This window comes from Lissotriton helveticus, chromosome 2_1 (assembly GCF_964261635.1).
Source record: "Lissotriton helveticus chromosome 2_1, aLisHel1.1, whole genome shotgun sequence".
NCBI classification, from domain to species: domain Eukaryota; kingdom Metazoa; phylum Chordata; class Amphibia; order Caudata; family Salamandridae; genus Lissotriton; species Lissotriton helveticus.
Window position 1 is genome coordinate 389,705,274 of NC_136059.1, and position 20,694 is coordinate 389,725,967.

The 20,694-nt window shown below is 47.0% G+C and overlaps 1 protein-coding gene across 1 annotated transcript in view; it reads left to right on the plus strand.

The window, feature by feature from the left end:
- The window catches only part of RIMOC1 (RAB7A interacting MON1-CCZ1 complex subunit 1), a 315,896-nt gene extending 295,506 nt beyond the window's left edge, over positions 1–20,390 (plus strand). Inside the window, exon 6 of the mRNA XM_078675011.1 lies at positions 20,048–20,390. Within this exon, the coding sequence (XP_078531137.1) occupies positions 20,048–20,337 (290 nt within the window). The 3' untranslated portion in view covers positions 20,338–20,390. The remainder of the gene's footprint in view (positions 1–20,047) is intronic.
- Positions 20,391–20,694: the final 304 nt, after the last annotated feature.

Here is a 20,694-nt window from a genome sequence, read left to right on the forward strand (position 1 = left end):
CACGAGGTGCTTCGGCACTCCGTCAATGACCGTCCTTCCCTCGGTCATTAAGCATGTTCAAGATGAGCATGGACCTGAGGCAGCGGTTGAATTGGGTATGCGGCTCTGTGGCAGTTTTGACGTCGTTTCTGATCTCGTACTTGCTAATGTCAAGGGAGATGTGGTAAGCTTTCAGGTGTCTAATGCTTTGCAGGCGGTTCCCAATGCCGATAAGCCCCGACAGTTACCAAGAATTATTACGGCGGCTTATAAAACCGTGGGCCGTAATAGTTTGGGTGTCAAGCCTTTCTCTACTAAAGAGAAAAAACAACCCAAAGGGCAGAAGTCGGAAACAGACGACCAGCCCAAGGCTAAGAAGCAAAATTGGCTGAAAAAACAAAAACAGGGTAAACAACAGCAACAGAAACAGGGGTCACATCTCCTGATCGTTTTCAGGTTTCTGAACAACGCTCTACTCGTTCTTTTCAGGACTCATCGGCCTCATCGACCGGTGGTGGAGGAGGCGGCAGAGGTCGGGGTGGCCAGCAGGGACGCGACCAGCCCCACCCGAAAGACAGTAAAGGCAAGCAGGACGATTCAACACCGAAAAGACTACAGTTTCAGAAAAATAAAGTTGCCACTTTAACAGCGAGATATGCCACAGATAGTGAGAACGCAGCTTCGGAATCTGACATGGGCGCTGACGTTGTTGGACAGCACGGCGGAGATTACCATAGTGCGAGAGGCCCTGCGTCCACTACTGAAGGTAACAGAAACTGACCAGTATGTTGTTGTGGAGACAGCTGATACTAGAGTAGCTCCCCCTGATAGACTTTATAACATTGTCCTTTTAATTGAAGGTGACATACAACGTACCATAAAAGGGGTATTTTGGGAAAATCTTACGACTACCTATGACATTTTGTTAGCGGGGGCTGACTGACCCCCACCTTTTGTCCCCGCAGCTCTGAGAGGAGCTTTGGGCGCATCTGTGTCGCGTTGACCGCATAATTTGTAACTTTGCAGACTTTGGTTACAAATTCAACTTTGCAGAGTTCACAGTGTTGTTCCTGGGCTATGAGCTCAACAATGAAGGTCGAGGATTGGCTCCTCACTTCTTGGAGAAATGCGCACAACTGCGCGCTCCTACAACTCTGAAAAAGTTACATTCCTTGCTGGGATTTTTGAATTACGGGCATACATACATTCCTGAATATGCACAGCGTATCAAGCCTTTGTATGCTTTGATACAACCTACTTTTACCAAATCTTGCTGGCTGCCGGAACATTTAGCTATTTTGCAATCTTTCCAGGCTGATCTTGTAGAATCTAAATTCTTACTGACTCGTGATAACCACACCAACCTGGTGATAAGAATCATCCCTGGGGCGGTAGGTTTCACTTACCTTACTTGTAACGAAGGAGACACAGTACCTATTGCTTACAAGTCACACTTGTACACTTCGGCAGAAATGCGGTTTTCCACTGTGGAAAACGTTTTGACAGCAGTGCAGATGGCGATTCTTAAGGAATGTGCACTGTCGCAGGGAAAACGCATGTTGGTTGTTACCCCGTATCCTGCACTAGAGGCAGTGACGAGAGCCAGTGTACCGAATTCTAAAGCTTTGCACCCTCGGTGGATACAATGGGCAGCATCATTGACGTCTCTGGATGTCACATTTATTTTTGATGCCTCCCTACAGTCGCAAGAGTTTTTGCAGTATGAATTTGTTCATCCTACGCATTTGACTATGCGGCCTTTGGAGGATTTCCATTGCATCCTATACACTGATGGTTCAGCGCAAGTTGCGCATGGGTCTAAGTACGCATACGTTTCATTTTGCGCCATTGTGGTATGTGCCATGGTGAATGATGAGTTCAAGTCCAGGGTCATGCACACGCAGACTTTAGGGGACTGCACCGCACAATTGGCAGAGCTTCGTGCTCTGATGCTTACATTGGAGTACGCTGATCCTAGTGTGACGACTCTTATTGTGAGTGATTCTTACTACTGTGTCCAGTCTTTAGGAACCAGGGATGTATGTGTATATATATTTAGGGGTGAAGACTGCACTAAACAGGCATTATAATGCCCCCACCCCTCCCAATAATTGCCCCGGTCTTTCTGCCCCCTGCTGGGGCGCAGATGGGGGCACAAAGCCCACTAAACAACAGGATTTTCTTTCTTTCTACAAGAGGGGTGGGAACTGCCCAGAATGGGCTTTGCAATGCCCCCACCCCCCAAAACCAAAAAGGACTGTCTTTCTGCCATCCCTGGGAGGCAGATGGGAGTTAGTGCCCCAAATCTGCCCCCCCAGGAGGGGAGGCAGAGAGCCCGCTAGGTACCAGGGATTATTGTTTTTTTAAAATAAAAGAGGGATGGTGGCTGTTCCAAATGGGCATGCCAATGCACCCATCCCCGAGACCCAAATTTTAAGTCTTTCTGCCCCCTGGGGGTAGATGGAGGTTTTTACCCCCTGATTTAACCCCCAGGGGAGCAGAAAGCTCACTAGGATCCTGGGATTTTCTTTTTTTTTGCGTAGGCGTGAGGGCTGCCCAAAATGGGCATGCCAATACCCCCAACCCCAAACACAAAAGGGACCGTCTTTCTGTTTCCCGAGTAAAATTATACCTCACTTGTGTGTGTGGACCAAGGGCCTGAAACTATGAAGTGCCAAGAACATAGAGATTGAGGGGATAGCAAAGCGAGCTCGAAGCATTCTTTGTTTTTATATGTGTTTTTAGGCTGAGTCTGCATGGGAAACCCACACAAGTGAGTTATCGTTTTTATGAGACCAAGGGGAACGCTGGGTGGTAGGAAATTTGTTCCGGCGTGGTGATCCCAATGTAAGGAAAGTGGGATTTTTTTTTTCTAGCTAAAATTTGAGGTTTGCAGGCGATTGTGGGTATTAAAAGATTGGGGGATCCACACAAGCCACACCTCTAGATTTCAGTATTGTGTGGATTTGGTAGGTTTCCCTAGATGGACGGCGAGCCCAGGACCAAAAACACTGGTGCCCCACTTGCAAAACCAGGCTGTTATGCGATAGATAATTCTGATGTTTCCACAATACGTTTTCGTCCATTCCCTGTTGCTGATACTTGCAAGGCCCACACACACAAGTGAGGTAGCAATTTTATCTGGAGCCCCTGGGGAATGCTGAGTGGTAGGAAATGTGTGCCGGCCTGGTGATCCCACAACTTTCACACACAGAAATGTTAGGAAAATTAGTTTTTCTAAAACTAAATTTGAGGTTTGCAGGGGATTCTGAGTAGGAAAACATTGGGATATCCAAGCAAGCCACACGTCCTTATCTCACCTGGGTGTCTAGTTTTCAGAAACATCTGGATTTGGTAGGGCTCCCAAGACAGGCGCCCAGCCCAGGACCATAAACTCAGGTGCCTCCCTTGCAAAACCAGGTTGTTTTGTCATAGATAAATCTGATGTTGCCACAAAATGTTTTGGGCCCTTACCTGTTACGGATACTTGGCTCACCCACACAAGTGAGGTAGCATTTGTATCAGTAGACCTGGGGGAATGCTAGGTGGTAGGAAATTTGTGTCGGTCTGGCGATCCCACCTTTTTCCCACACAGAAATGTGAGAAAAATGTCTTTTTTTAGCTAAATATGAGGTTTGCAGAGGATTCTGGATAAGAAAATGTTGGGAATTCCATGCAAGCAAACACCTACCTAGACTCCTCCGGGTGTCTAGTTTTCAGTAATGCCTGGTTTTGGGAGCTTTACCTAGATGCCCGCCAAGCCTGGGTCCGTAAACGCAGGAGACTTCCTCGCAAAACCAAGTCTTTTTTGTGATCGATAATTGTGAAGTCTCCACAGAATGTTTTGGGCCATTTCCTGTTGTGGGCACTAAGTTGACCAAAACAAATGAGCTACCATTTTTATCTGGAGACTTTTGGGAATGCTGGGTGGGGGGAAGTTTATGGCTGCCTCAGATTCCAGAACTTTCCATCACAGAAATGTGGGGGAAATGTTTTTTTGTGTGTTTTTTTAAAAAAAAGTTTGAGGTTTGCAAAGGTAACGGAACCTGGTGAGAGCCACACAAGTCACCCCATCCTTGATTCCCCTGGGACTCTAGTTTTAAACAATTTACAGGTTTGCTAGGTTTCCCTAGGTGCTAACTGAGCTAGGGTCCCAAATCCACTGCTAAGCACATTGCGAAAAAAACGGTCCATTTTCACTGGTAAAATGTGATGTGTCCACGCTGCATTTTGGACTGTTTCCTGTCACTGGCACTAGGTCTACCCACACAAGTGAGGTAGGGAAACTCAGAATAGTAGAACAAGTGTTATTACCAATTGACGTTCTATGCATTTCTCTGTATTTTGTTCCCATTTCGGAAATACATAGTTGTTCTTAAACCTATTTTTCACTTTACCAAATGAATTGCTGTATACCCAGTACACAATGAAAAACCATTTCAAGGTGCAGCTCAATTATTGGCTCTGGGTACCTCAGGTTCTGGTGAACTGTCTACAAGTCCTATATATCCCCACAACCAGAAGAGTCCAACGGACGTAACAGCGTATTGATTTAAAAACTCTGCCATACTTAGAAGAAGTTACAGGTGACCACGTAGGCACAAATAGCTGTTTTTTTCAACTCTATTTCAATATTGTTTTATTTCAAGTGTTAGTTTCCATAGGAAACCATTGAAGGATCTGCACAAGTGACCCCTTGCTGAATTTCATTATTGTGTTGTCTACTTTTCAGAAATCTATAGCTTTCCAAGATCTATTGGTTTCCCACCCATTTCTACCACTAACTGGAAGGGGGTTGAAAGCACACAAAATAGGCTCGGTCCCAATAAAATCTCAAAACTGTGTAGACAAGTTTGGTTTTCTAACAAATGTCGGCCTGTTCCTGAAAGCTGGAAAGATGGTGATTTTAGTACCCCAAATCCTTGGTACTATTTGCAGGGGAAAAAAATTACGCTTTCTTCTGCAGCACTTTTCCCCCATTTTTCCCCCAAAAAACAAATGTTTGCTGAATTCTGGCTAATTTCTTGGGCCCCTCCTGGGGAATCCACAAACCCTGGGTACCTTTGGAATCCTCAGGATGTTGGAAGAAAAGGTCACAAATTTGGCATGGATGCCTTATGTGGACAAAAAGTTACAGGGGCCTAAGAGTTAACTACCACAAATAGCCCAAAAAATAGGCTTAGCATGGGGGGGCTAGCAGCAAAGGGGTTATGCTTGTTTGGACTTAAAGAATATATGGTTATTCTTGAGGACCTTAAAATACCTTCCAAGAGTTCTGTATGACTTGGATGGAAGAGATTTCCTCTCTGATGTCAGAAGACAAAGGTTGTGTAATAAAATAAAAATAATTCTTCCATATTTCTATCTGACAACATCATTGAGGTCTGCCTACCTAATAGCTAGCACAGCCTAGAGAAAGAATCTCTGCCTTTCTCAAGTTCCTGGTTATTAAACTTTAAATGTAAGTTAAAGGATGTTTACGGTTCCTCCATTGAGACAGCTTTATTTCAAAGAGAGTGTAATATTGCTTAAACTATGTTTTTAAATATGTGCTGATCTACTTCTTCTTGGGGCAAAAGTTAAATTTTATGAGTTCTATACCTTTAGCTCAGATGTAGCTTACTGCTAAGTCTAGAGCCTTTTTAGTCTTCACAGTGTTTGAGCCATGTTTTCTTAAATCCCGGGAACCAAATACCATTAGGTGGGAGTAGGTGATTGACTTCAATATATATTCTCCAACCCAAATGTATTACTCTCACAGAATTGAAGAGGAACTATGATGCTGTAGACACAAATGCTGCTACTGCTTGCTAAGATGTTGATAGTATAGATTCTTTGTCTCAACTTACTAGATTTGCTGCCATCTTATAAAGCTTTATATTGAAGCCTTTTTCATTATTTATTTAATGATTAATATAACTGAATCTATGGTTATACACCAAAAAATGTATACCTGTGATAGGGTGGACCAAATAAAAGTATTGTGAGGTTTTCCTCTGTGACTAATTTAGGAGCTTTTTGGAACTTCTCCCCAGATTCTTCAAGAATTATTTTAATTATGTGTTGAGTCTTGTCTGTCTGCAAGGATGTTCTCTAAAAGTTTGCCCATTAGAGTTACATGTTTAAAAGGTTTATATTCCATGGAAATCTTCAACTGCTTAATTGAAGAGCTGGACTTCCTATACTATTCAGTGATTGTGAATATGAAAGGGGCCATTCATTGTAGAGAAAGAAACAGCTCTTTTTTACACAGTCCTGCATCTCTATCCATCACCAACAATAGACAATGTATTATAACACCATTCACCAGATGGCCCCATTAATGAAGAATCTTTGATAGAAAAGAAAACGTTATTTATCTGTAACACTGGTTCTCTATCAAGGGTATCTTCAATAAATTCATAAATGGCTTCCCTCCTTCTCAGTTGCACCACAGGAACAGAATTGGAGATCTCCATTTCAGATTTCATGCCCTTTCATCAGACCACCCTAAAAAAGGGATGGCTGGTGGTTAGTATGGCCAACTGTGACTGTGGAAAGAAGAAACGGTTTTGGTTTAGTTAAGCTATTTATTACTTTTGTTCCATTCCTGGTTCTCTAATGAGCTTTACAAATATTTCTGGAATGTTCCCCTTTTAAAAGGACAAAGTGTAAAGGCACCCGAGTGGTTTTTTAGGTCTCGTGCAGGCAGCGCGCAAGGGCTGTCTCTGCAAGAGTCATCTAGTAATCCGTATAGCAATGGGAATCCCGCCTGCTGCTTGCCTCCTGCTTGTAATTGGCTTATTTACGATTACTGTGGTTTTCCGGCCTCCCTATTGGTTACTGGTCCGAATGTTTCACTTCCATTTTTATCGGAAGCAGCACCGACCAACTACAGTACTTTTACGCTGTGGGGCTTAGTCAGTTTCGTTTTTGGGACTACTTGGGCTTTTCTTTTTAATCACCGCGGCGCCCACTTCATGGGCTGTGGCGATTTCAAATAACACACCTAAAGCAGATGCATACCAACACTATGGCCAGGGACTGCCGGAGGACCCCCCTCCTGTTCCGTTAACAAACATTAATAAAAGGACATGAGAGGGATTTCTTTTCTTTGGAGGCAGGGGTCGTACAACCCCCGGCCGTATTTATTAAAACATCAAAATAAATCAAAATTGAAATAAACAATATTTACACAATTACGCAGAAAACGTTCCATAACATTTGATTACAATTGATATATACAGATATCAGATGGCTAACCTTAACATAATTCTAGTACAAGGTATTTCCTATCCGAATCTAACGTATCAATCACATTATACAATATTTCTTTTCTGCGTATCCCTTTTGGGCCTACAGCAAGGTCACCAACTGGTGTCAGATCCTTATCACTTAAACCGCACCCTCTGTCGAAGGGCGCATGCGCAGAGGGCCCATTTACTGTGAGGGTACTTCCCCCTCCCCCCGCCCCCCCCCAGTTACCCCCGTATGCACTATTAACCACGCCCTTCCGAGGGCCCGTTTACCGTGAGGGTACATCTGCCCCCCAGTTCTCCCGTACGCTTTATTAACTCCGTTAAAGGGGCCCTTGCATCTCTGCGCCGTTTACTGGTGTCATTGTGCACATGCAGGGTGGCCAACCAGCCTAGAGAAAGCGTGACTCCCCCCTCCCCGCACCCACGTAGCCAACAGGCTGTAACTGCCCCTGGAGTTCTAGGAGAGACCACTTGTCCCTCTCCTTGGGCGAACCCATTCAAGAATGGCGCTGCCCCCTAAGGACCTTAAATTATCTAACCGGCCTGGCCTTTGTTCCATAGTGACCCGGAAGCGATTCGATCACTTCCGAGTCACTAGGGGACCCGAGGTCCAATCCATGTTGAGGCGCGCCCGCCGCGTCATGGTGACGGCATGGGGGCGCGCCCCACCATCGAGAGTGGGTAGCGGGTGGGGGCCGGTGCGCCCCCCCATACCTGCTGCGGGGCCAATGTCGACCCCGTCTTTCTTTATGGCCAGGGACTGCCTGAGGACCCCCCCCCCCGTTCCGTTAACAAACATTATTAACAGGACATGAGGGATTTCTTTTCTTTGGAGGCGGGGGTCGTACAACTTTTTACACATTTACGCAGAAAGCATTCCAATCAGATGGCTAACCTTAACATAATTCTAGTATAAGGTATTTCCTATCCTAATCTAACGTGCACCGTGCACCAAACTCACCTAACATTCGTGTCTGTCTCACCCATGTAGTGTCCGAGGATTGCATACCCTGCGCAACCATCCACATAAGGCCTGTGCGAAGAGCGGTATGTGACACGCTTGTGCAATCACCCACAACTGACACACCCAGAGAAAAGCGTGCAACTCCAAACCTTCAGCATGCAAACACTGTCCCCAAACCAGAGGCATCAGATCATGCAAAGTGGGGTGATGAAGTCTGCCCCCCGTGAGGGGGGGGGCAGCAGCTCTCAGTTTCGTGCTCAAACATCTTTGCGCGCATTGCTTGAAGTAGGCGAGCCAGGCCATCTGGGCAGCACCTGGTGCCCAATGGCTGGCACGAAGTTGCTCCCATGCACCCCCATGAACATTTCTGAATGCCCCCAAACTTGCGCACCAGCAGAGAAATCATGGCTCACAGGCTTATCATTTAAGGACTGCAGCATTTTCCGTGTTATAACAACGAAGCCGTAGCATGCGCATCAGCAGAGAAATCATGGCTCTATGACATCCTCTCCAGAGTGGAAACACCACCCATCGTCAAAAAGAAGTCAGTAACAAACAATAACTGCTCCGAATAATTTCCAAAAAGACATGTGTCACCCGTACTGTGCAAGTAAGTATTTCACGGAATTCCTGCACAAAACACCAAGACAAACCTCACCATCGCGACGTCCGAAGACAGTCCCAACTGAAATGACTCACCACCGCAAGCCCTACTCAAGGACCTACGAGAGCAGAGTTCACCTATTCCCAATGTTTTGCTCTACTGGAGAGCTCCTTTCACCAACAACGCCACCATCGGAGGCCTACGACCGCCTCCAATAACACAACTCTCAGCAGCCGTCACTGCCCATGAAGCAACTTGAAAGAAACGCAACCCTCCATTTTTATAAGGTGCAACTAAAAATACCATGGTCCAAAACCACCTCCAGCAACGCAACTCTCCGCAGCCTTCACTGCCCTAGAAGCAACCCGAAAGAAACTTGTTCCTCAGTTCTACAAAGTGTACATTCATGTTCTGAACCACGTGATGCTGAGCAGTCATGTGGCTCGACCCCGGGCTGTTGCCGCACGCCCAATGCCCCTGTAATCACACTATGTCGAAGACCAAAACATCCTTACACAGTGCAGCAGCATGCACAAACTTGCACGCATACACTTCTTGCCACGCACCCGTAAAAGGTCCATGCACTGCACCCCTTGATTTGCCTAACCCATGAACTGCGACATTACATAGCCCCTACTAAACATCAAGACCAGCGAAACTCTGTATCGAACGCACGTGGTCCTCCAACCAGGAAATCAGCCATGTCCCAGGAGATACAGGAGTAATCAACACCCTTCGTCAATTTTCTGTGAAAACAGTTTGTTCGCTGCCCGATTAATTAGAGGAGGAGAGGGCCAACTGACTGACGTGGTCACTCCTTTCCCCCGAATTTCAATTATGCGCACAGGGCAGCCGCAGGAAACAGAGGCGAGAGGGGTCACCTTATCCAGTCCCCCCTATTATCACCAAAACAATCACAAAGCCTCCCCCCGCGACTGCCCTGTGACACAACCAAAGGCCCCCCTCCCTTTACCTTCGTGTACCGTCATGCGCCTAGAACCCAGCCCCACCCTAAAAAATATTTCGGACAAGGACATTACGAATTGCCTCTCTCTCGGCCCCCCTCACCTGGGAGGCAAGTAGTGCCAACAGCTACATGACGAAATACACACATTTTTGGGCAGGAGCGGAAATACGATAAGGCTGCTCGCTACTCCGCGGAGCCTCTGGCTGCAATCCTCCTCAGTTTGTGCTGCAAGGACAGCTGCTCCTTCTGCAAACGGCCACCGGACGTGCGTGCCCCTGCTTCTCCGGTCCCCGCAAGGCACCGCTAACAAGAGTCCTCCACTGATCCGGTGCTTGGCCCCCCGACCGCCCCTGTAGCGATGTTGCTTCTCGTGGCCACAGTGCAGGGTGTTGCAAAGCCTCAATGCGAGGCCACCCGACTCTCCGGAAGCCGCCTCCACGAAGCCGATCGATCCCCGAACCGGGCTCTGGGACCTGAAAAAACATAACAGAAATTAAAGTACAGCCTCCTAGCGAGGCTGGCGGATAAGGGTACCTTCCCTGAAAGGGAAAAAGAATTACAGCCTCGTAGAGGCTGGAGGGGCAGGCCATGGAGCGTGGAGTCAAAGAGGCAGACTCCCAGCCTGTTTCTTGTCTTCTCCTGTCAGATACCTTCTGACAGTGGTGAGTTTTTGGATACCGAGGCAATAGCCTCATTACTCCATATTCGTTTGGAATTTTGTAGTCGCTGTTTAGGTTGTCTTATTGGTGTGTGACGCTTTGTCACAGTTGAGGTTGCATCACATGGTCAGCTCAGTGATGGGCCGCGGGTAGCGGTCAGTAGTGTTTGCAGAATTGTCAGCATGTTTCCTTCGAGAGTCTCGTCTTTGTCCGTGTAGATCCTTCTGTTAGTGTTGAGGTTTGGGTGCCTGCCGCGGCTAATGCCAGCCGGCAGTGAGCGGGTTTTAGGTGCTTGCCGAGGCTGTTATGCCATCAGGGCAGCGGTGAGTTTTGCGTATCTGCCGGCGTTTGCCTTCAGGCAGTAATGAGTTTTTGGATGCTGCGTTGCTGTTTCAGCTTCGCAAGGTTAGCGCTTCAATGGGACGCGGATAGCGGTCAAATGGGTTTGTAGCGATATCTGCAAGTTTCCGGATCAGTGGGTTTTCTTTTTGATCCAGTCCTTTGTAGAATGTCCTGTTGAGTTTGAGGAGATGGTCGTCCAGCATCTCGATGCCTAGGTCTCTGTGGAGGTCTGCTGTTCGTGTGAACATGGGAGCACCTGCTGCAATCCGTAAGGCCTTGCTCTGAAGTATTTGTAGGTCCTTCCGCAGCTGTGGGCGGCAGCCACTCCAAACTGGTGAAGCGTATGTCATAGTTGGTCGAATTATTGCGGTGATTACTCGCACCTTGCTCTGCATGGGCATCGACTTAGACTTCAGGAGTGGGTATAATGCAGCCAGTTTGGATGCTGCTTTCTGGCAGGTCTTCTCTATGTGGTTTCTCCAGCTGAGTTTAGAGTCCAGAGTCACCCCCAGGTAGGAGCTGCTGTTTTCCCATTTGACCTCATCCCCATTGAGGAGGATCTGTGGGTGTTTCCTGTTCAGCTTCCTGGTAAATAAGGTTGCTGTGGTTTTGCTTGTGTTCAGGGTGATCTGCCAGTCGCTGTACCATTCGGAGAGTCTGCAAAGCGATGCCTCCAGGTTCTTCGCCACTTCTTTGTCACTGAAGGATTGGGAGATGACTGCAACATCATCCGCGTAAAGGGCAAGATCAGTCTTCTTTAGGTCAGTGGGTATGTCGTTTGTGAATATGTTGAAGAGGAATGGTCCTAGGATTGACCCCTGAGGCACTCCAGCTAGAATTGGGCGCGGTGATGAACATTCTTCTCGCACCGCCACGTGAAAGGTCCGTTCTGTCAGGTAGCTGGTCAGCAACTTGACCAGGTAGCTGGGAAACTTGAGCTTGATAAGTTTGTAGAGCAGGCCCTCATGCCATACTCGGTCAAATGCTTTGGCTACATCCAGAAAGACTACTCCAGTAGACTTGTTGATGTTGAATCCGTGGCTGATGATGTCCACCACTCTGAGGAGTTGGTGATTTGTTGAGTGGTCTTTCCGGAACCCAAACTGTTCTTTGGCAAGTAGGTTGTTGCTTGTCGCGAAGTCAACGAGACGGGCAAGGATAACTTTTTCGAAGAGTTTTGATAGGCCAGATAGCAGACTTATGGGGCGGTAGTTTGCAGGGTCTCGCAGTGGTTTCCCAGCCTTGGGGAATACGACGACTCTTGCTTCTTTCCAGGCGTTTGGGAAATACTGGTGCTGCATGCATGCGTTAAATATCTCAGCAAGGTGATCCACTGCGTTATCTGGGAGCATCTTGATGGCTTGGTTGACTATTCCGTCCTTCCCTGGTGCCTTGCCGTTTTTCAGTGTTTTTGCCAGGGCCAGTAATTCGCCCATTGAGCATTCCTCAATGTGTGCAGTTTCTGTTTCCGGTGGGTGCTCCTGGTGATGCATGGCGACCTCTTGCTCAACTTCTGTTGCCAGTTTGCTTGCCTGGTTGGGCCTGAAGGATTCCTCCAGCGTGTCAGCGAAGACCTCAGCCTTATCCCTGTTGCTGCATGCCAGGTGAGTCTTCCCTTGGATCGGTGGGTTTGGTTCCTTCTTCCCAGTCAGGCGTCGGGTCATTCTCCAGAGAGAGTTGTCTGAGTCCTTTAGGTTAGCTGTAGCTGCTTCCCATTTTTCACCTCTGTGCTGGCTTATTTGTATCTTCAGCTGCCTTGTCAGCTCATTATACTTCTTCAGCAGGTCGGGGGTGCGGTTCCTCTGCCACTCTCTGCGGGCTCTGTTCTTTTCAGCTATTGACTGCTTGATGCCCTTTGGGAGATCGTAGATAGAGCATCGTTGGAGTTTCTGCTCTGGAGTGCTGCGCGCAATAGCTGTGTGGATTGAGGCTGTGAGGTGGTGGACTGCCTGGTCAATGTCTTCAATGCTGCGTAGGGGACCAGGGACCAGTGTCTCCTCCAGGCATCTCTTGTATAGGCACCAGTCCGCCTTCTTGAAGTTGTGCCTGGTGCCCTGTTGCTGGTCTTCAAGTACGTCTCCAACTGTGATCAACACTGGGTTGTGGTCGGATGTCAGCGCTGTTAGGGTTTCAAGCTCCATAGACTGGGAGAGATTCTTCATGACCACAATGTCCAGAACATCCGGTTTGTGCAGTGCAGATCCTGGATAGTGTGTTGGTTGAGTTGGGCCGGCCACTACGAAGTCCTCCTTCTTTGAGTGGGCAAGTAGGGCGTGTCCTTTGCTGTTTCCCGTCCGAGAGTTCCAGCATTTGTGCTTAGCATTGAGGTCACCTCCAATTAGTGTTGGGATGCTGGGGTCCAATAAAGCATCCAGGTCCTTTGGGGCTAGCTTGCCTGGGGGTGAGTAGGCAGCAATCAGCCGCAGCGGGCCTGCAGATGTCTGGATCTGTATGCCAGTTGCTTCAATGCTCCCGACTGGTGGTAGGGAGATCTCGTGGTGCTTCACTTTTGTGCTGACTATCACCGCTGTTCCTCCGCCCTTGGCTCCGGTGGTGCGATCTGTGCGGTATACCCTGTGGTTTGCTATGTTGAGCTTCTGGCTTCCTTGGAGGTGGGTCTCGGAAATAAGCGCTATATCCATGTCCATGGTTTCCATCAGGTGCAGGAGTTCTGCAGTTTTCTTCTGAATGCCATTAGCATTCCACATCACGAAGAGAGAGTTTCTTTTAGATTTTGCTGCCATTGCTGGTGTTTTCTTCGCCCTGGAGAAGTCCGGCGATAAGGTTCGCCACCATTGTCACCATTGGGTGGATGTTCAGGTCTGCGACTGTTTTTGCAATCTTCGCGATGAGTTCTTGCCAGTTGATGGCTGAGCCTAACTCACAGGATGGTGCTGGGGTGGTCGCTGATGCTGGGGCGGTAGGTGATGCTGGGGCGGTAGGTGGCGCTGGGCTGTCCTGCTTGGGTTTAGTTGTGTCTGCGTATGATCTTCCATCCACACGCGCGCTGCTATGGCTGTTGGTTGGATTTCCATTTGGGATCCTGTGTGCCATTGCGGGTCTGTGAGTATTCCTTGGCCCCTGACCCGTCGTTGTCGAGTGTGGGGAAGTCGTTTGTGGTTGTGGGGGTTGGCGCTGGCCTTCCTTCTTTGCCTTCTGGAGGTAGGGGCAGCCGCGGTAGCTTGCTGGATGTGGTCCTGCGCAGTTGGCGCATTTTGCTGGTTCGGTTTCCCGGTTCCTAGTGCATTGGTTGGAGGTGTGCTCTCCTCCACAGCGTACGCACTTTGGCTTCTGCTTGCAGAAGGCAGAGGTGTGCCCCAAGCGCTGGCAGTTGTAACACATGATTGGTCCTCGTTTCCCTCTAGGTGCTTCTGTGGTGATGACGCAGCCGCAGAGACGTGTGACTCCCGAGAGGTCAGCTGGCTTCCCATCGTGGCTCGCTGACAGGGTCACAACGAAGAGGGGAAATTTCTTGTTCTTATCCGCTGGAGAGGTAATCTGCGCAATATTTTTGACTGGAAGGCCTAGGTCAGATAAATCCCCAGAGATGTGTTCAAGCGATGCGTTTGTTGGGAGCCCCCGTATTACAAAGCGCTGGGCTTTTGCAGTGGTCATTGGGAAGGTGTAATACTCCATTTTCTGGGCGGTAAATATGTCGGTCAAGCACCTGTAGTCCTCTGGGGTGGTGAGCATGATCTTGGCATGGTCCTGCCTGGGCTTGATTGTGTAGGGGGAGGCGCAGTATTCATCCAGTATCCCCACCAGGGCCTTGTGGGTGGTTAGGTTCTTCAGGATGATGGGTGGGATCCTTAGTCGCTTGGTGGGGGCTGGAGAGGTCTCAGGTTCAGTAGCATTGGGGTCTTGCAGGGGGGCGTCCCTGTCCTGGATGTTTCCGAGAGCCATATAACGGTTTGAGGTTGGAACTGCGCTTTCTGCAGGGGGAGGGCGGGCAAGCTTTGATGCTTTCTCTGGTGATGTTGGGCACGAGTCACGTCCCCTCTTCGCTTTAATCTGCCATTGCCCGTCATCTTCGGTGGCAGAGCTGGGTTGAGCCATGTCGGCCTCCATGGTCAATTGGTGCAGTTGGATGGGGGAGGTAAGGCGTGGCCCTTCTCCTTCCCCTCTTTGGCGCGCAGCCTGGCCCCGGTCAAGCCAGGGAGACGCAGGCCCAGCGCCTTAGAGGAGCGGGAGGGAGGGCAGAGCGGGCTGGGCCGAGTATCGATGAGCGAGATAAATCAAGTAAAGCGCGGCTAACTAGGCTGTATTCGGAGTGTTAAAATCAGTCAAGCAGTGAAAATTTTAAGCAGGCAAGCAGAGCGCAGGCGAGCAAATTGGAATCTGGAAAGTAAAATCAAATCAATCTGGCAGTGGAATGATTCTACAAGCAGAGCGCAGCAATTACAATTACAAGGCGCAAACTGTAATTATTATCACGTTTTGGAAATGGATTGAACACAGTGCAGCAATGCAAAATTGCAATCAGAGCGCAGCAATTACAAAGTAAGGAAATTAGTCAGTCAGGCAGGGCTCAGCAAGTCAAATTGCAATCAGTAGCAGCAGAAGTAACAAGCAACAAGCAGAGCGAGGAAAAACGAAATTCAGTGTAAAGCTGTTAAAGTAATGAAAAAGGCCAGATCTACCACAAAGGATAGAAAATGGCGCCTACTGCGTTTCTGGAATCAGCTGATGCAGTCGTCCGTGGTCGGCTCGGCAAATCCACTGGTCAGATCAAGTCCTCTGGGGGCCGTCTCGATCCAGGGAGCAAATGGCGGCAAATGGCGGCCGGGGCGCAGCTCCGACGTCCGAGCACCCACGAGAGGCTAGCTGGGTAGCAGAGGCAGACTCCCGCGCTCCCCGGCCTTTTAACCCCTCATCCACCAGGCCGGTTCTAACTGGCTTGGCCTTTGTTCTATAGTGACCCGGAATCACTTCCGGGTCACTAGGCGACCCGGGGTCCCATCCATGTTGAGGCGAGCCCGCCGTGTCTTGGTGACGTGATGGTGGCGTGCCCCACCATCGAGAGTGGGTAGCGGGTGGGGGCTGGTGCACCCCGCCATACCTGCAGCGGCCAGCGGGGCCGATGTCGGCCCTGCCTTTCTCATCGACATGGCGCGCCCGCTTCACTCTACAATGACAGTGTTACGCAGTTCTCAGCAAACACATCTCTTCTAATTTGATAGGAAGCTGGGCCTAAGGAGGGCATTGGCGACCGCCCCGATAATTGGTCATACCTTGAACGGTCTCCTATCACACGCGGTATGGCTGCACGGCCACTTACAGGCAGGAACTTCGCCAAGGATGGAATTTAGCTTATTTACACCGCCTGGGTAAACAGAGGCCTGATGCCCTGCACGTCACTGAAGATCACCTCAGTATTTAGTGAATGGAACAGATTGAAGCATCCGGACTGGTCTCTGTTGAATCTTCCAGCAGCCTTTGTCACCGCGATAGCGCCAGTTGAATGAACGAAATAAAAGGATGCGAGCAACAGTAACTGAAAGCACAAATGGTTTTGTAAATGCTTTTCGTCGTTTAGCTGCCAGCATTTAAGAGATTGTTGACCGTTTTTGCTCCCCGCCCGCGGCGTGTTTGTGTGTCGACAAGTCTGGAATAGGACTGGAGCGTTTTGTGTGACTTTTGTCTTCTACTTGAAGCGAAAATGAAGCCCATGGATGCCCGCGCCTTGTGAGTTCAAACTGCTCGCGGAAGAACTACAGCATGCGTTTTGCAGGTGTGCCAGCATATGTAGCATGCCATTCTGCCAATACCTTAGGAGGGTTCACACGGCAGTTACAGGTCGGAAACCCGCATCAACAAACGTGTTTACGCTTGCAACATACATCTGGCGGATGTCAAGTTTATGTTCGATAATTCAAAAAAGCAAACTATCCTGCTGGATGTTTGCAGCCGCTGCTAGTTTAAGGTCCGGCAACTGATGTTTATGTAAGGATGTCATACTTTTTGGGTTGTTGCCTTGTACTGGGTCGGCTTGGCATTCATACACCATTGCTTTTGTGTAGAAAGCTTTACACAAAAAGCATGAGGAATACTATCCCACGCCTTTGTTTACTCAAATCGTAGCTGCATGGACTTCATGCTTCATATTTGCTGCATCAATATGGATGATTCCTATTCGCACCTGTTGTTGACGTAGACAACATCCTCCTACCAGAAACACCCAAACCGATGCCAATGATTGTTGTCGAAGAAAGCCGTAGAGATGCAATCCCTACATCGTCACGTGACCACACCCAGTCCAGAGGCTGCCAGAAGTCATGCTTTATTCATCATTACTGGTTTACTTAAGTGCAAGTCTTGCCCCTGAGAGCAGCACAGAAACATACCAAGCACAAATGCAAAGAACGACAAGATCGCTAAAGCAACTGCACTACAGATTTCTGTAACCCCTTCCTCTTACGCTACTGCAAGTATTAAATAATAAAAAAGGAATAATATCAGATAACACAAATACATTTTTACCGCAGTATGTTAGTAACACAAAGAGAAACCATTTTTTTAGTTACTTCCTGTCTACATAATAGTGATGAAATTGAAGAAATGTTGAAAACGCGTCCAAACCTCAGAAGGTATATTATAATCAGGAGCAGTCTGGCATTAACCCAATCAGGCTACAGACTGCTACATCAAAGGCTCTAGGGCTATTTCCATGCTGGTCTCGGACCCTTTCCTTGGTTAAAGGTAACAGTGTTTCTAAAGCTGTGCTGCACAATTAGAATGCTTCTCCCTCCCAGTCGCCTTGTAAAAAAATGCTGCTCACTTGCAGGGACTTCTGCACTGGTAATGGTAACACCCTTCAAGATATGACAACATTATTGCAACATTACCCCCTCATGGAGTCCTCCGTGTCCTAGTCATTAACATATGAGGCATCCAAAACCTCCGTTGGAATAGCACAAGGGGGAGGGGATGGGGGGGCCGTGGGGGGGAGGTTGGAGTGTTACACCCCCAAATGTATTATTTGATAGTTGGGTACAGTAGCTTTCAGTTCGGTATGGTAAGGTGTCTGTCAGTTTTCACCCGGGACTGTTAAATACTGAGACAAAAACAGACAGAGACACTCTCTCATCTCTGTTTTGAAGGTGATAAAACATGTTTATTTTACAAAATACTGTGTTTTAAGTATCCCCTCACTGTCCATATTCCTTTTCCCTTCTCTGACCCTGAAGCCCCCCCCCCATGCTCTGCTTCTCATGATGTGTTAGCTTAATTGTTGGTAAATCTGAAGCTCACACCCACCAGTCTAATTGAACAAGCTACGCCACCGAATGCCTCCACAACAGCTCATCACAAGTAAATTCAATTTTCCAGATAATATCTGGAAGTCATATCTTTATGCTCATGACTGTTGTAAAGCATCACCTTTCCCTCTCACTATAACTAGTAATAAACAAGCATTTCAGTTCAAATAAGCTTTAGTCAACAGTTATATCATAAAAGCACAACAATAACAATTCATCAATACCACATCAAGTAATATTAATTAAAAGGCTACAAGTATATGAACATGTTCGGATAGAATAAAAAGATATTAAATTACATTACTAACTGACGAATATATCATGTTAAAAAACGTTGGGAAAACCCATAACATTCATCCATGATCGCCCTGCAGCATTTCATAACTCCATTTCTCAGCAGCCTTTCTGGATCGATTGTACAATAATAAATTATCGTTTTTTGGTATACCTAGTGTGACACCTTTGTTCGAATAGACCAAGCCCAACCCAGAAACTTGGCCATTGCAACGGCTATGGGTAAGGCTGTATCCGTGGTAAGGACTCTTAACGCTTCATCATGCCTTCTAAAGCCTAATAACTTACAGATGGGTTTAACCCACGCATTGCGAGGTTTAACATATGATAGACAAAAAAACAGTAGATGGCTTATCGTTTCCTGTCTGTCGGGACACCATGGGCATTCATTATTAGTGGCTCCCGCCCACTTGCTAGTAAAAAACCTAACGGGTAAGGTTCCCACCCTTAACTGAAAGTACAGTTTTCGGTCATGGGGTTTCTCAATAGCATCCCAATATTTTTCTAGAACAGACCTTGGCTTAATTTCCAGAAAACGGCACTTTAGATGCTTAGAGAGTCCATTGGAACATACTGAAACCATGACCATTTCCCAGTACCTCTCCTTCAGGATCTTGTTTGAGGGAAAGTCAGCATTGGATGGGTCATTCCACAATTCACTCATGCCCAGGTTCATCAGGAGCAATCTAATCTCCTTCAGCCAGAGTATCTTGTGAAAGCGGTCTACGTCCATTATGTCTTTAAGACCTTTGGCATAATCCGTACACTACAGTCTTCGCCAGTATAGTAGAGGGCGAAGTTTTGCCATGTCCTCTACTGCTTTCCTGCCCAAGTCTAGCAATAGCGGTCGCATGGGTGTACTCTGTGGGACTCCGGTGACCTTACGAAGAAAGGAGTTCTCAGCTATGGTTAGATTGTTTAGATTTGCGAACCCCCATAACTCTGCACCATATAGGGCGGAGCTTAGCACGTTCATGCCATATATCTCCAGCACCGGGCTAATTGGTTTGGTGAAGGAGGATTTAGGTTTGGCACTAAGAATCCCTTACTGTTGTTTATGTTTTAGAACAGCCACATCAAGTTGGTTAGAGCATTTACAATGCAACAGGTTGTGCATTACAGAAGGTTTGAGCTATTGGTGTTGCATTATTATTTGCAACGCCAATAGCTCAAACTTTCAGTAATACGAGACCTATTGCGTTGCAAATGCTTGTCTTACTTCATGATTAGAGTTGTGTTTCTCTGTTTTAAAGATGTGCCTGCACATGGTCAGAGATATTCAGTGTTTATGAACCCAATGAAGATATCCTTGATAGAGAACGAGTGTTACAAGTAAGTAATTTTATCATCTGCCCCTGAAAACTGTTTTGTATTTTCTGGTACTAGTAGTAGAACAGTGCATCCTATGGTACGTTCATGTGTGTGCCCTGATTATTATCATAAGCCTTGTAATAAAACCTCCTTTTAAAACAGCAGTAGTATTCTGTGAGACGCTTCTTGACACTGGGAGATAGATATTCATCAGAAGGTGCCATTATGGGATAAGTTCCCTCTAGATCCATTGCTACCAGTATACAGCTCCTTTGTTCATGTAAATAATTATTAGTGGAGAAAAAAAAAAGTGTTCTTTTTTAGTGACTTACACTTTAACGTTATCAAAACAATTACCGTGTGTTTGAATTTAGTTTGGCAAATGTTACAACAAAATATCTAATGTTAATTGTATGCAATTGTTTTGAAGGTGTTTTTAGTGATACACATTTACTAGCCATGATGTATGCTGGAGAAATGTGCTACTGGATTTTGAAGCATTGTGGAGGAGAAGAAAAGACAGAATTCAATCGCATCGACGCAGAAACTAGCTGTGATAAGGGTGACAGTTTTAAAAAAAATACATTGGATTTCCGGGATGTAGGAGAGAAGATGTTGTTCAAATATGTTTCTATTTGTGAGGGGCCACTAAAAGGACTAGGCTGGAGCACAGCAAATGCAATGCAGATACTGGACTTTTTGAAAAAAATTGGAAACTAAGTTTTGGTTATTTGTTTACCTAAAATAACTGTGAATAAACATTTTTAAGTTTGGCAGCTTCCATCCTTTTGCTGTTCAATGTTCGATTCATTAATTAATTTTATGTTTCCTATGATATTTAGTGTTTTTTCAGAATGTTAATTTATTTCTCTGTGGTCTGTAATTCTAGCTGGCCTCTCAACCCAACAAGGGACTGTCTAATTAACCATTTTGCATATTTGTAGGCATTTAACTGTCATTTTAATTTCCACATCCACTTGATTTGCTTACATGTGAAAAATGAAACTGAATGAAAATGTAATTCTCTCTGCAACAAGTATTTACTTCTCTTGCACAGTTGCAAGGAAAATTGCACTA